At 37.8% G+C, this 17,806-nt stretch overlaps 1 protein-coding gene across 1 annotated transcript in view; it reads left to right on the forward strand.

The window, feature by feature from the left end:
• Positions 1 to 6,387: 6,387 nt before the first annotated feature.
• The window catches only part of LOC139935364 (WW domain-containing oxidoreductase-like), a 64,946-nt gene continuing 53,527 nt past the window's right edge, over positions 6,388 to 17,806 (forward strand). Inside the window, exons 1-2 of the mRNA XM_071929910.1 lie at positions 6,388 to 6,470; positions 16,888 to 16,993. Coding sequence (XP_071786011.1) covers positions 16,896 to 16,993 — 98 coding nt within the window. The 5' untranslated portion in view covers positions 6,388 to 6,470; positions 16,888 to 16,895. The remainder of the gene's footprint in view (positions 6,471 to 16,887; positions 16,994 to 17,806) is intronic.

The following is a 17,806-nucleotide window of genomic DNA, read 5'->3' on the forward strand; positions in this document are numbered from 1 at the left end:
AATCATGGTTTACAAACCATAAAAAAACTTCCACTCACAAATCATGGTTTACAAACCATTAAAAAAATGTGCACTCACACAAATCATGGTTTACAAACCATAAAAAAAAGTTGCGTACACAAATCATGGTTTACAAACCATAAAATTCTATTACGATCGTCTCTAAAACCTCCTTCCCAACTCTGATCGGTTCCCATTTCACCCCCATTTCACCCCCATTTCCCCCCATGCAACTATGGCGTGTCAAACGTTGCATTATTCGATAATGTACAATATATGTGCGATGTTTCTCATATATATGCGATAATTGTCACATATGTGCGATATTCATTTGATGTATGCAATAAATGTAATATATATGCAATAAATGTAATATATATGCAATAAATGTAATATATATGCAATAAATTGTAATATATGTGCGATAAATTGTAATATATGTGCGATAAATTGTAATATATGTGCGATAAATTGTAATATATGTGCGATAAATTGTAATATATGTGCGATAAAATGTAATATATGTGCGATAAATTGTAATATATGTGCGATAAATTGTAATATATGTGCGATAAATTGTAATATATGTGCAATAATTTGCAATATATGTGCGATAATTTGCAATATATATGAGATAATTTTTAATATATGTTTGATAATTTTGTAGTATATTATATGCGATCATTTGTATGCGATGTTTTGTGACGGTATACATGCGATAATTTAATATACATGTGCAATGTTCGTTCTTATATATGTGCGAAAACGGAATTGTGGGATATAGTATGGCTTCCTGTCCACTTGATCCCCGTATCCGTAATGTTTTAGATCGGGCCAGACTATACTCTGGACGGTATAGTATGGTTCCTATGGTTCAATGAGATTGGCGTAGGGTTTATAGTTATGGTCAGGGTACGAGACTCGAGCAGCGTATTTCTGGGGCCTTTCTCAAACCACGGCTTGGGCTCCGGCTCAGGCTTAGGCTCCGCGTGCTGTGTACGCAGCTTGCATATAACCTGCATTATGGAGCAGCGCGTATTGCACGGATATCAGCACGCGGAGCCTGAGCCGGAGCCCAAGCCGTGGTTTGAGAAAGGCCCCCGAAATAGTCAGCCAGCCGCGTATTCGGATAATAGAACACATACAGTACAGGGAGGTGACAAAATATTGCATTTTGCTCAAATCTTAAGGTGAAGATCTGTTTTACTCGAACGAATTCTGCAATATTAGCATAGTTTAGAATTGTTAATTGATAATATGTCAATTTCATAGCTTCACATGATTAAAAAATAATTTATAAAAAGTGAAAAACATTAACAAAACGTCAAAAAATGACCCGCAAACAAAAAGGCAAACATTTTTATTTCGTATTTTTTGCATTTTTTAATATGTCAAAAAATCATCACTGTGAAATACAAAACCATAACTTGAAAAGAATTTATACCCTTCGTTAAAACAAAACATTTAATTTGTAATCCAGAACTTTCAAGACTAATATAATGGGCGTATCAAATTTTGGAGCTGGGTAAATTTGGTTCACTATCTAGTGGTTAATTAACCACAGTTATTCTGACGCCATTGTCAATGTACATTCCGCCCAATTACATAGACGGTGGACTTAAACACAATTTGAAAAGAATTTGAACCCTTCGTTTAGACAAAAAGTTGCTTTCTTGTTCCAGAATCTTGAAGGAAGATAGACTGGACGTATCAAATTTTGAGCTGGCTAAATTGGTCAACTATTATTGATTTTGCCATAAAAAGAAAATGTTTGTCTTATCAATTACTAAATAAATTGTTTTATTGTTCGTAAGCATATATTTTTATGTTTGAAAGAAAAACACTTCTATTTCCAGGTGACTTTAAATTGTAGAACAGTTTAAGTTAGTAAATTACCGAGCTATATCTGAAACACTCATGATTGATTATTTTGATTGTTGTCAATAAAATTTAAAAGTTCTTGTGCTATAAAAATTCAACTGTGTCTTGTGTGCAAAATCATTTTTCAAATTTTTGGAATCTTAGTCACCACATTTATAGTTATGTCAGCCGCGAGCAAAAGGTGGTGACACCCTTCGATAAGACAAACATTTTCTTTAAACATTTTCTTTTTATTGCAGAATCAATAATAGTTGACCAATTTAGCCAGCTCAAAATTTTATACGTCCAGTCTATCTTCCTTCAAGATTCTGGAACAAGAAAGCAACTTTTTGTCTTAACGAAGGGTTCAAATTCTTTTCAAATTGTGTTTAAGTGCACCGTCTATGTAATTGGGCGGAATGTACATTGACAATGGCGTCAGAATAACTGTGGTTAATTAACCACTAGATAGTGAACCAAATTTACCCAGCTCCAAAATTTGATACGCCCACTAAATTAGTCTTGAAAGTTCTGGATTACAAATTAAATGTTTTGTTTTAACGAAGGGTATAAATTCTTTTCAAGTTATGGTTTTGTATTTCACAGTGATGTTTTTTTGACATATTAAAAAATGCAAAAAATACGAAATAAAAATTTTTGCCTTTTTGTTTGCGGGTCATCTTTTGACGTTTTGTTAATGTTTTTCACTTTTTATAAATTATTTTTTAATCATGTGAAGCTATGAAATTGACATATTATCAATTAACATATCTAAATTATGCTAATATTGCAGAATTCGTTCGAGTAAAACAGATCTTCACCTTCAGATTTGAGCAAAATGCAACATTTTGTCACCTCCCTGTACTGTATGTGTTCTATTATCCGAATACGCGCCTGGCTGGCTATTTCGGAAATACGCTGCTCGAGTCTCGTACCCTGACCATCACTATAAACCCTACGCCAATCTCATTTAACCATAGGAACCATACTATACCGTTCAGAGTATAGTCTGGCCCGATAAACATTACGGATACGGGGATCAAGTAGACAGGAAGCCATACTATATCCCACAATTCCGTTTTCGCACATATATAAGAACGAACATCGCACATGTATATTAAATTATCGCATATGTATACCGTCACAAAACATCGCATACAAATGATCGCATATAATATACTACAAAATTATCAAACATAATATTAAAAATTATCGCATATATATTGCAAATTATCGCACATATATTGCAAATTATTGCACATATATTACAATTTATCGCACATATATTACAATTTATCGCACATATATTACAATTTATCGCACATATATTACAATTTATCGCACATATATTACAATTTATCGCACATATATTACAATTTATCGCACATATATTACAATTTATCGCACATATATTACAATTTATTGCATATATGTTACATTTATTGCATATATATTACATTTATTGCATATATATTACATTTATTACATACATTAAATGAATATCGCACATATGTGAGAATTATCGCATATATATGAGAAACATCGCACATATATTGTACATTATCGAATAATGCAACGTTTGACACGCCATATGCAACGTGCGAGCCAGCAATATGCAATTCACCGTGTGTGTCATTGCTGTGATCAATGCACCGTGTGTGTAATGCTGATGCAATAATTATGGTGGCCCTGAAGGGACATCGCATATCGTAAACGTGTGCGCATACGTATGCAATGTCGTGAAACAAATCGCAAATATGTGCGCACACGTATGCAATCTCGTGAACCAAATCGTGAATATGTGCGCACACGAATGCGATTTGTTTTGCAATGTCGTGAATTTTATTGCATACCATGTTGCATACCATTAGGATGATGTCATAGTTGTGGATAATTTGTTACCGATCTAGGGAGTACTGTGGCGCTACAGCAGGCTCCCTCTGTAAAGCATGTGTATACCCAGGAACTTGGCACCAGGCCAAGGAAGACCATCCGCCTCGCTTGCCTCACAACAAAGACTACTGCTTCAATGACTACCGCTTATCTCACTGTTGGAAAGAAACCCCCCAGATTATTAGATATTTTATTCAAATGCAACATGGTATGCAATAAAATTCACGACATCGCAAATAATATTCGCAGACGTGTGCGCACATATTCGCGAATTGTTTCACGACATTGCATACGTGTGCGCACATATTTGCGAATTGTTTAACGATATTGCATACGTGTGCGCACATATTCGCGAATTGTTTCACGACATTGCATACGTGTGCGCACATATTCGCGAATTGTTTCACAACATTGCATACGTATGCGCACACGTTTACGATATGCGATGTCCCTTCAGGGCCACCATAATTATTGCATCAGCATTACACACACGGTGCATTGATCACAGCATTGACACACACGGTGAATTGCATATTGCTGGCTCGCACGTGGCATGGGGGGAAATGGGGGTGAAATGGGAACCGATCAGAGTTGGGAAGGAGGTTTTAGAGCTGATCGTAATAGAATTTTATGGTTTGTAAACCATGATTTGTGTACGCAACTTTTTTATGGTTTGTAAACCATGATTTGTGTGAGTGCACATTTTTTTAATGGTTTGTAAACCATGATTTGTGAGTGGAAGTTTTTTTATGGTTTGTAAACCATGATTTGTGAGTGCACGTTTTTATGGTTTGTAAACCATGATTTCTGAGAGCACATTTTTTATGGTTTGTAAACCATGATTTGTGAGTGCACGCTTTTATGGTTTGTAAACCATGATTTGTGAGTGGAGTTTTTTTTATGGTTTGTAAACTATGATTTGTGAGTGCACGTTTTTATGGTTTGTAAACCATGATTTGTGAGTGCACGTTTTCATGGTTTATAAACCATGATTTGTGAGTGCACGTTTTTATGGTTTATAAACCATGATTTTTGAGTGCACATTTTTTATGGTTTGTAAACCATGATTTGTGAGTGCACGTTTTTATGGTTTATAAACCATGATTTCTGAGTGCACATTTTTTATGGTTTGTAAACCATAATTTGTGAGTGCACGTTTTTATGGTTTATAAACCATGATTTTTGAGTGCACGTTTTTATGGTTTATAAACCATGATTTCTGTAGTGCACATTTTTTATGGTTTGTAAACCATGATTTGTAAGTGCACTTTTTTTTTATGGTTTACAAACAACGTTTTTGAGATGTGTAAATTTTCATGGTTTGTAAACCATGTTTTTTAAGAAGTCTCAATTTTCATGGTTTATAAACCATGTTTTTTTAGAAGTCTCGATTTTCATGGTTTATAAACCATTGTCACAAACCATGATTTTATGGTTCATTTGTTATGGTTTATAAACCATGATTTGTAAACCACGATATCTTAAATTTTCATGGTTTGTAAACCATGTTTTTAGATGTCTCAATTTTCATGGTTTGTAAACCATGATTTGTAAACCATGAATTTGATGCTTTATTTTTTATGGTTTATAAAACATGTTTTTAAGATGCGTAAATTTTCTTGGTTTATGAACCACGATTTGTAAATGTTTTTTGTATGTTCATGGTTTGTAAACCATAAACTTAGACGCAACAAATACTTTACTGGTATGTAAACCATAACAGGATGTGGCAACAGTTTTTATGGTTTACATCTAATTGCTGTAAACCATGGTAAAAACATGCCTTAAAATTGTCAAACAATTAATGGACAAACGGCGCCCCATACTTCTTTACTGAATTTTGAAGCAAACAAATCGGCCTTTCCTGTGATGAATTATGACATTTGTTAGGTTTTGCTGATCGGGAAAATTATGAAAAATGTGGTATTGATTGTTTTATCATGAAAAGAATGTCGGTGGTCTCCGGCCGTTGGAAACGAACTGAGATTGTTTGCAAACGCTTTTCCTAGAGGGGGATATGCATTTGAACGGTAGACACAATTAGACACAAACTGAAAAAGGGGAATATAAAAGGTTTTTTTTTTCTCTTTTTTTCTTTTCTTCTTTTCTTTTATACAATTTCGCGTAGGATATTTTTGGTTAAGAAGATTGAGAGAGCCGTAATTATTCAACTGATTTTGTGTTTGTTTAATAAGAATACTACAAAGAGGTAATTCCTATTGCATTTTCTTTTGCCAAAGTCATTGAAATGTCGTTATTCATAGCTAAAATAATCCTTGCCTTATGTCGTTGGTTGAGAAGGACGCTTGAACGCAATGCAATCTGTGTATTTTTCTGTGGCGTACTGGGTAGCTAGTTCTTTATACTTCGCTCGTTAGGAAATGCGCCCACAGATGTTTCTGCCGATTAGCGCTGGTCGTTATACGCCCGCGGTAACACACATGGAACCTTTGAAGACGACTAGTTGTAACTCCTTCTGTTCCTTGCTCTATGGTTTGCCACAGTGATTTGTATTGTGACCCTGCCCCTCAACTCAGCCTCCCCAACACGACGCTACATCTGCAGCATTTTATACTCATAGTTTTCTAGTGGGGTTGCCGCGCTTCGCGCGGCATCCCGCTAGTCATTCAAAGATGGCGGCGCCCATGAAAGAGTCACGTTAAATGAATTTTTGTTTCAACCTTCAAGTCATCACAGCTGGACAAAGTCATCATTTGGTAAGCCCTGTTATGTGTCATATGAATTCCACAAATGTAAGGAATAAAATGAGGTACGTTGGAGTAGTAGGCCCTATAAGGCTATTTTATATGATTTTTCTAATTGAAAGAGAGAAAATTGCCATCAAACAACCACGCTTTTTTAAAAATGATTTTGCGACCTTTTGAAAACTTAGCGTTTTATTTTAGACACATGTATTTAAGGTGGGCCGTAATGGCGATTATGATGAGACCGATGTTCAAAGAGAGACATTTATTTACAGCTCAACAAGGAGGCCGATGTTCAAAGAGAGACATTTATTTACAACTCAACAAGGCTGGTGTCATAATTTCCAAAAGCAAAAGCTGGACAAGTTTTAGATGTGCCCCTTTCTTCATTTTATAAAAAGTTGATAAGAATTAGACAGTGCAATCTCCATAAAATATTAGATTTTATTATGTTTTCATCCATTGCTGTGTACAAGGAAGTCTACTTCTAGAAACTATAACTATAAGGCTCCACTGTGAGCAGTACAGAGTCTAACCTGTTCCGTTATAGCACGAATTCGCGCCGTTGCCAGATTTTATTTTCAGTGCATAGCTAGAAGTTCCTGCCATGGCACGAATTGAAAACTACGGTAGCTAAAACTATAGCCCTAAACGCCTTACCCGCGGGACTTGTAAACGTGTCTATAAATGATCTACACACAAAGACTCCCTAAAGGCCTAAGTTGCTGAATTTTTAAAATTGCTACCGACAGGTGCTAATTTGATTATTTGATTTAGTCGTAGTTTCGCTGATATTTTCAATGGAAAATAAATTGCTGAATAAATAAATTTTGAATAATAAACCACAAGGGAAACTGACTGGGTAAATTTTAAAATGATTTTGGGTTGAACAAAGAAAAATTGACTAGAGCGGGATTTGAACCAACGACCTCCGGTTTAACGTGCCGGCGCACATAGTCATGATACTCAGTTAACTTTTTTTAAACTTGATGACTTGGCAAATAATTTATGTCTAACCAAGCGAACCAAGGTAGTCTGTGTCCACATGTTGTTTTCATTGACGCAGCGCTGTAACATGACGAACGCTGAGAAGACCGGTGCGTACAAACTCTGACAATTCTACGAAAAACAACAATGCACTAAATAACGGAAATACGGGTTATAGACTCTGTACTGGTGAGTGGGGAGGCTTAATAGTTTCTGGAAGTACAGGAAGTCCAGGCTCTGTGGCTGTTGTGTAAACATGTTACAGGGGTAAACATGTCTCATAGTTCTCATAATTCCGTGGGGCCAGAATTTGTTGTCAATACTGAATACGTCACCTAGACATTTTTTATACGGCTAATTGGTAGCTGAGAATCCTTTACCGATCTGGTAAAAAGATAATATCTGAAATATTGTGTTTTTTTTAAGTAGTTTTTTACATTTTTAGGTGTTCGGGGCAACAGCCCGGAACACCTATTATTTTTGTTCGTTTTTTTAGGTGTTCGGGGCAACGGCCCGGATCACCTCTTATTTTTGTTCATTTTTTTTCTCTTCTTTTTAGGTGTTCAGGGCAACGGCCCACAACACCTTATTTTTGTTCGTTTTTTTCTTCTTCTTTTTATGTGTTCGGGGCAACGGCCCGGAACACCTCTTATTTTTGTTCGGTGTTTTTCTTCTTCTTTTTTGGTGTTCGGGGCAACGGCCCGGAAAACCTATTATTTTTGTTCGTTTTTTTCTTTTTCTTTTTTTCTTCTTCATACTTATTTCTTCATCTTCTCAACGTCCCTTGTCTGCTAACAGAAACAACTTTCCCAAACTAGTATGAACTTGAAACTTCGAACATTGTTTAAATTCACTAGGAGAGGAAAAATGCATAAGTTACGTCATGATGACGTCATCCATTCTTGAGTTATGAAAATTCAAAGTTTATTATTTCAAAAAATCATAACTTTTGATCCACATGACGGATTCCTACAATCGATACATCATCAGAAAGGCAATTAAAAACTCCGTAAACGCCTCACAGACATGACCCCATTTTGACCTTGTCTTCCAGTTCAAAATTGAGGTTGAAGAATTCCACCATTGGTCTTGCGTACAGATTTAACACATAAAACACGTGTTGAGTCAACACGTGTTGAGTCACGCTCCAGTGCTCATCCATAGAGCGCAATGCTTCGCGTATAATTAATAGTCTTCGTTCAAGGCGTGTTCAACATACAGTTCCCTTACGGTATAGTCTCTTCTGAAGTCGTCAATATTTCATAAGTTCGTATTATTTCCTCAACCACACAAGCGATTTTGACAATCTATACATCATATTAAAGGGCTTTACATACTTTACAAAAATGGATATGTTGGTGACCTTCTCGTTACCTTTTGAACTGTCCAAACTGGAATTACCTGTAACATACTTTGAAAAGGCGTGATTTAATTGATTGTAGGTTGATATACACATTTTGATGCTTTACCATTTATACCTGGGGCCTTATTCATGAAGCCTTCTTAGGCCTTAGTAAGCACTTACCAGTTAATAGTTCGTTCTTAGCTAGTTGCGTCATATTCACGAAGCACTCGTAACTTCAATCGAGTGCGTAGTGTCCTTACTAGTGCTACGTGGGGTGTTTTCGGCTTTGTAGGGTTTTCTTAAGCCCTTTTTAAACATTCCTGGCCAATATTTCTGGGCGAATTGAGCTTTATGTCAATAACAACAACTTTTTATATGTACTACAATCCTTGCGACATTTTCTCAAACTTTCTCAAAATTTTTGAATATTAACTAACCTATTTTTTCTCACTTTTTAGTAAATTTTTCATGATTTTGTTATTTTATTTCATCATTAAATAATTATTTATGTTTATTTATTTAGTTAATAGTAATAATGTCAGTGGGAATTAATAATGCGTGGGTATCCGTCTAAATATGCTCATCGCGCAGTGACACATTAAACGGGAAAAAGTTATGAAGTCCTCATTAGATGAGGCTTGAGGGAAGTTTTGAACAAAGCTATCGATGGAGAAAGTTTAACATGATCCGGCAAGTCGTTCCATAATGAAGGGGCAGCAGAAGTAATTGATCTTTCACCCCATGATGTTTTGGCCAGGGGTTTCCTTAAAAGATGTTTGTTATTAGATCGCATATAGACTGGCGGTTGGAAGTATGTGGTTGGAGTCCTTCTGAGAGATACATGTATGGTGATACAGTGCCTTTTGATATGAGCGATAGACATACACAAGGATCTTGAAGATGATTCTATCCTTAATGGGTAGCCAATGTAGATCTTGTAGGATAGGTGTGATATGTGACTCTAGTGTTGGACCGGGTTACAATTCTGACAGCAATATTTTGAAGGCGAGACAAGCGGTAAATTTGATTATTATGCAGTCCAGAGAGGAGAGAGTTTCCCATGTCAAGTCGGGAGGTTACAAAGGTGCGAACGAGTTGCTCTGTAGTATTTACTTCATTTACTTTATTTACTTCGTTTATTTACTTCGTTTATTTATTTATTTTATATTTTTAGTTTAGGGGTAACCAACTACATTTTGTACTCTCAATGCATATTTGCGTCGTGTGAAAGCTTGCGAAATCTCAGCAGGCGAGAAACTTCGCCTTCCAATGATCCCCTCTTTGCCTCCTCCTCGCGTTGCGGACCATGGTCTTCCTCCTTGCTTTAGTCTGGCTCTCCATGTTTGCAGGGTGACAAATATCTTCTAAATGACTTTAGCCAGTCCAGTCACTGTATAAATACTCGTTCTGGACAATGAGATCACGCTCCAGTGAATTACATAACAAATGCATGACTGTTCAGCTCAAGCGCGTTCCCGCTTAATAAGCGATAAGAATGCTTAGTGAATAACATGTAAGGGCTTACTAAAGTCTTACTTAGAGCCACGTAAGTGACCAATTTACGAGGGCTTCATGAATAAGGCCCCAGGTCAAATGTAGTTTTGAGGAAATATTTCTATAATTATGTAGCTGAACTGACACAAGTGTGTCTTTGATTTCTCCGTTTCTAATCACTAATCGGTCACAGCTGCCGCAGCATTGTACAGTCGACATCAATACAATTGTAAATTAAGTTTATATTAGTGTCAATATCATAGTACTTTTTACAGGTAATAAGAATTCGTGTGACAGTTACACAGTCGATATACTAGTTTATAAGTGTACAAAAAGAAAATACAAGAAAACAAAACAGCTTTTCCTACATCAATAGTATTTCCAAAGTACTTAATGTTGGGGTCAACAATGTCAACAATTCCTAGGAAAAAGTTGTTGGGAAACGGGCCTTTGGGGTGTGATAGTCACTATACTCAGTTTCTCAGAGAACACCAAGGTGCGCCTGCTACGAGGACTGGTGTTGTCGGTCGCGCATATAAATCGCTATGAATAATGAATGGAATAGCATATTGCATAATGTGCTGTGCTTGGTAAATGACCCTGTGAATAATTTGCAAAAAAAATTAAAAATGATATAACAGACCACATCCTTTGTATGCTTCATTGACGATGTAAAAATTAATGAGAGGTTGTTACATTTCAATAAACATTAGTGTTCACCCAATCACCCTTCTTCTCGTATAGTTTTTCACTTTTCCTTGCTTTTTAACTGACCGTTTTGCGCATCATTTTTTTTTTTTTACACGTTAATGAGATAAAAAGCAGACCCAAGCAGATGAAAGTCGCCATATTGTAGGGCAGACCGTATGCGCGTCTCAACGCGTACGTCAATGCAGCATGCAGCGTTCCCGGTTTGATTTCTACGGCACCATAGATATAGAATAGAATTTACGGCACACGTACGAACAGGCTCACGCACACGCTCACAGACGCCATGTTGTAGGGCAGATATTTTAATGGTGACGTCATATTCAATACGGTCTACAACGATAAAGACTGCCTAGGTGCCTTAAAGCTATAGTCCATTTGCAGCCAAGTAACGAGCGTATTAATAATGAAAAAACACACTTAGTTGAAAGATAGTAAAGTGGACTAAACTCACTGTGATTAATCTTTCTTGCAAGCTATCAAGTAATCAACGAAAGAAGGCCTTTCAACGGTGCGTCTTAAGACGCACACCAAAGGAAAATTTTAATAAGAAGTTCGTTTTGTTCATAGATATAACTAGATCGGGTTCTGGCATGGGTCCGCCAATGGCCTATCTCCCCTGTTCATTTTCTGTGCGTTGCCGTGGTCACGTGACTTGTTGCCGTCGGCACGTGACATTTAGCGCGTCCAAAGCCTATCTCCCGTGTGCATTTTCTGCGCGTCGGCTTTCGAACGTGAAATCGTTACCGCGTCCATGGCGAACCAAAACATTTTCTACACAGGCAATGGCGCGTGTGTACGCGCGGCCGTTCATGTTATTTTAATAGACCCTTCCCATGAAATATGTAAATTGCACAAAGCGCGTGTGCACTAACGTTTTGGTTGGCAAAATAAGGGAACATCGCGCTGTTTTGTACACGGCTAATGGGTGCGTGATGCAGACGCGATTGCGCGTCTGCTTAGTGCACAACTCTATGGCGTTTGCCAACCAACAGGGTCTGTACGCATGCGTGAATGTGATTAGCATATTTCATGGGAAGGGTCCATTCTATATCTATGGTATAGCCCGGTTCTAGCCCTGGCAGCCTTACACTTTTGTATTGTAATACAGTGACATCCTGGACATCAGGGTACATTTCTGGGGCGGCAAACTTTCACAGCTTCATAACTCAAATCTTACCTGCAAGAAAGCACCAATTTCAACAGATTCACATTCCATGGCAGCATATGTTTTTCTGCGGTAGGTTTTGATCAGCAGTTATTCTTCACAAATCCGTCATTTTCATGAAATAATGCAGCTCCTAACGTTAAGGAATTACCATTTTTGTCCGCACTCTCACAGTCTGCCGTGTGTACGCAAGACGCACGACGCACAAATTTTGAAATGTGTGGCGTGTTAACGCTGTGCAGTCAAGATACGGTGATCAAGAATTCATGCGTCTGAGCTTGCATCATGCGTCTTGCACGCGAATGTATACGCGTACACACGACAACAGACAACACTGTGAGAAAACGATCGAAACGGGAATTTTTTAACGTTGGAAGCTGCATTATTTTACGAAAATGACGGATTTGTGAGGAAAATATGAGGACCGAAACCCACCGCAGAAAAATGTATGCCACCATGGAATGTGAATCTGTTGAAATTAGTGGCTTGTTGCAGGTAAGATTTGAGTTATGAAGCTGTGAAATTTTTCCGCCCCAGAAACGGGCCTAAATAGTTAGGACTCTGTTCCTGTGTACAGAGAAAGAGTCCTACATGTTAATGTATTTATGGCTAAGCCTGGTTCATACTTCCTGCGAATTCGAATGCGAAGCGAATGTTGACGTCACAATTCGCAACGAATAGTTCGCAGCAGTTGAAATCTGCTCGACTCACTTGCGAATATTGCTTCGAAATGAGGGTTGTGACTTCTTTAATTTGGACTTTTCATGTAAATTCGGACTTCATCGAACCTTAGTGTCGATTCGGACTATCGAACCTTATTGTCGATTCGGACTATCGAACCTTATTGTCGATTCGGACTTTCGAACCTTATTGTCGATTCGGACTGTCGAAACTTATTGTCGATTCGGACTTTCGAACCTTATTGTCGATTCGGACTGTCGAACCTTATTGTTTTTGATTCGGACTATCGAACTTTATTGTCAATTCGGACTATCGGACCTTATTGTCAATTCGGACTATCGGACCTTCGAAATATTTACCCTTATCCTATTTTCGGACTAACAGGCCATTCGGACTATCGAACCTTCGGACTGTCGGACCTTCGAACTATTTAACCTTCGGACTAACGAACCTTCAGACAATCGGACCTTCGAACTATTGAACCTTCGAACCATCGAACCTTCGGACTATCGAGCGGTAACCGCTTTGCAGAGGGCGCCTTCAATATTTGTTTCTAACACCTAAAAAAATGCGCTTAAATAATGGAAATGCTAGACTAGGCCCCTGTCTTTATCCGCAAAAAAGGATAGGCCCTAAAGACAGGTAGGTACCTATTCAGATCCAGTGATTATGATACCATTTAGTGCTGGGCGAATAGTGAAATTTTGTTATTCGGATACCGCTGGCCAACTATCCGAAATTAACCGGATATTCGAATAGTTTTTTCGCCGCTAGAGGGCGCTATTTAAAAAATAATTATAAAAAAAAAGAAAAGATTTTAGCGGTAGAGGGCGCTATTAAAAAAATAATTATTAAAAAAATAAAAGAAAGGGCGCTGTTTGTTTGTGAATGAGATCTTATGGGCGGATTGATATTAGTTTCAGACAGTGTCACTCGGTTCATTCATAAAAATGACCGGATCTAATTTAAAGATGGCGATTTGCTTTTTCTTCTGATCGTGATTGACTCAACGTGAAGGAAAACTTATGTAATCTTTGACCAAAATACGTCAGAAAGGTCATTGTTTTAACTCTTCACGGAGGTGAGCATAGTTAAATACTTAATTAATGCTATTTTATGCTGTCTTAATAGAAGTTTCATAAGGAATTCAGACAAAACATTCATGTCAGTTGTCGCCCGACGTCCGCGGATATTCGGATATTAAAGAATATCCGGTTGCTTGGTCGTAATTACAGAATTATCCGGTTTATAAATAGCTATTCGCGCCTTATGTGGATATCCGGTTAAGAAAAAAAAGGCATTCGCAGTTACGGATAGGAAAACCTATTCGCCATTAACCGGATATTCGAATAATTCGCCCAGGCCTAATACCATTGGATAAATGCAGTGCCTAAAAGCAATCAGATCTGTACAAGTAATTGTTGGATATTGATAGGTTTGGTACTGGAGGCTAAAATAGTCAAGCTACAGTGTACAGACATTACCTAAGAACCCACTCAATCATAGTCCAACAGCACTGAACCGTTGGAGTATGATGGATTGTGTATTCTTCCAGTAGGCCTATAAGCTGCTGGAATTATGATGGGTTGTGTACTGTTCCAATAAGTAAACTATTGGAGAATTATGGTTGTGAAAGCATTCTGGGACAAATGTTTCAGCAATGTCCTTTGAAGCTTAGGCAACATCCCCGTGACATTTATCTCTGCGTCTGTAAGCTTGGTTGCTAGCTTACATTAAACTTATACTAGTATTCACAGCTTTTGTGTTTGAAGATATAGGCCTAAGGCCTACATTTAGCTGTCGTTTCACAGAATGTTCTGTTGTATTTTTACCAAACTGGCTCTCGAAGATTACTTTTTGTGTGTCACTTATTCTGTTCGCGAAACCGGAAAGCTTTGTCGCAACTATGGAAATCATAGTTAATAATGACATTCTGGAATGTGTTGACTGCTTTAAATACTTGGGCATTCACCTGAATCAATCTCTAGACTGGAACAATCATAGTAGGAAGATTAATTCTAAGCTTGCTGTATTAAGGCATCTACGACCCTTTCTTACTGAACAAAGCTCTAGACTGCTCGCTAACTCCCTACATGTAGTTCAACCACACTTTGATTATTGTAGTTCTGCCTGATCAAATTGTAATGCCAACCTCAGAGATAGTCTTGTCAAACTGCAAAAGAAAATGGGACGCAATTACTGCAAGCTGACCCTTGGACCCCTACTGATGTTGTATTATCGAAATTAAGATGGGTTTCTATCGGGTTTCTTTCAAATCAAATTAGTTTACAACGCCATCAATGGTAACTCACCCCTTTATCAACAAGACTTATTTTCCCGTACGGCTTCAAGGCATAACTATTCCACCAGAAATGCAGAGAGTAACGGGTTGTGTGTGCCTAAAGTTAGGACTGTTATTTAAAGTAATTTACCCCGTGAGTTTGGTTCTATTCTACTATGTGCTACATATGTGCCTCCGGATGCTAATGCTAAATCCGCTATTGATCAACTTTCTCGTATTATTACGCAACATGAAAACAAGAACCCTGGATCGATCAGCATTGTCCTCGGTGACTTTAACCACACCAATCTGAAGAAGGGCCTGCCCAAGTTCTACCAACATGTTAGTTGTGCCACTCGCCTTGACAATACTATTGACCACTGTTATACTACAATAAAGGGTGCTTATCGATCTCTAAAGCGTGCTCCACTGGGCAACTCTGATCACAATATGGTGCATTTAATTCCCACATACCGTCAGCAACTGAAACGCGAGAAGCCCACAGTAAACACTGTCTCGCAATGGACGGATGCGGCCACAGAGCGACTTCAAGGGTGTTTTGCATGCACGGACTGGGATATGTTTATTGAAAGTTCAGCTGATCTTGATGAGTGCACTGACGTAACGATGGAGTACATCAAATTTTGCGAAGAGTTATGCATTCCCAAGAAAACAGTGAAGAGGTTCCCTAATGACAAACCCTGGTTTGACCGTTCCGTTCGTACCGAACTTCTTGCTAAGGAGCAAGCATTTAGATCCGGCGATGCTCCAGCCATCCAAAAAGCTAAATACGCCGTTCAAAAGGCAATCCGGAATGCAAAACTAAGGTTTCGCAATAAACTCGAAGATGACATCTCTGCGACTAATTCAAGGATCAACTGAATGGATCAACTGAATGACTTTTTTACACGCTTTGATCGTCCAAAAGACCGTTTACCGGATAGGAGTGAAACGCTACCTCCCCCATTTGAAATAACACTCACAGACACTTGTCGTGTCCTACGTCAGCTAAAACTCAACAAGGCACCTGGACCAGACGGCATCACCCCACGACTTCTCAGATCTTGTAATGACTTTTTATGCAATATTTTATGTAAATTATTCAATTGGTCTTTGAAAACAACAACAACAACAACAACAACAACAACAACAACAACAACAACAACAACAACAACAGCAACAGCAACAGCAACAGCAACAGCAACAGCAACAGCAACAGCAACAGCAACAGCAACAGCAACAGCAACAGCAACAGCAACAGCAACAGCAACAGCAACAGCAACAGCAACAGCAACAGCAACAGCAACAGCAACAGCAACAGCAACAGCAACAGCAACAGCAACAGCAACAGCAACAGCAACAGCAACAGCAACAGCAACAGCAACAGCAACAGCAACAGCAACAGCAACAGCAACAGCAACAGCAACAGCAACAGCAACAGCAACAGCAACAGCAACAGCAACAGCAACAGCAACAGCAACAGCAACAGCAACAGCAACAGCAACAGCAACAACAACAACAACAAATTCCGTAATTCTCGTTATCGAGAATTGATATTGTTTTAATGTTTTCTCAAAAAGTAAAGCATTTCATGGAATAATAATTCAAGAGAAGTCTTTCACCATTACCTTCTGTAAACCCTGTAGTTATTTGTAAATCTGTGAACTTTTTTTTTTTTTCTGTACCGAAAGTGTCCAATGGCTTTAAATCTTAAAAAGAAATCTGAAAATAATATTATATATTATTATTTTTTTATCATTTTAAGATCGTAAAATGTCAGCTAGAGGTTTGTTCGACACTGACAGTGAGGAGGAGTTACCAGCTGGATGGGAAGAAAGAAGCACCACAGATGGAAAAGTGTTTTATGCAAAGTATGTGTGTAACTTTGCCTTTTTATCAATCTGGTTCTCAAACATAAAACACAACAGATATTACAATAACTTACCATTACATGAAACATTTTAAAGAAAGTGCATTCATGTACCTCAAAATACAATTGTAATGGTAATGAAAAGAAAACCCTAATTTTGAGCACAAAGAACTGATCTAGACCAAAGTAACTTCCGCTTGTATTCACACATTTTTTTTAACCATGTGTTCTTACATATTGCTTTGTGTACAAAAACATTCAGTTATAAACCGAGACATGCAGTGTTCAAAATAAGTATGGCATCTTCTTCTTTATAAAAAACATTTGCCTTGTACGTGAACGTTTGTGTATTCTGTAAATGTGTGGCTTTCGCAGCACCATCGGTTCTTGCCCCCAAAAAACCCAATTAGTATGCCTGTGGATTTTGTTTCACAGTACTTTTGTGATAAGTATTTGTTTTTGAATGGATTTTCACAGTGGATTGTAAATATTTAGCCTACTTTTTGCCCATGTTGCACACTCTGTGTACATTTAGCCTACAGCTGTATACAAGCTTTCAGGGTTCTCCATTGTTTCATACCCGCTCATGCCGCTAGGCGCCCTTTGTGATGTCAAAGTCATAGCGCAAGCATCCAGTAACTTTGTGCGTACAGTGCAAGCAAATAACAACACACGGGAGGCAACAAAAAACGAAGCGGGTATAAACGGGAATGGTAAAGAATCACTAACTGGACCCTTGCAAAACTGGAAACATGAGTTACATTATGTGCATTTTAATGCACATGTATTTGTATTTTAATTCATTCTTTGGACT

This window comes from Asterias amurensis, chromosome 3 (genome assembly GCF_032118995.1).
Source record: "Asterias amurensis chromosome 3, ASM3211899v1".
NCBI classification, from domain to species: Eukaryota; Metazoa; Echinodermata; class Asteroidea; order Forcipulatida; family Asteriidae; genus Asterias; species Asterias amurensis.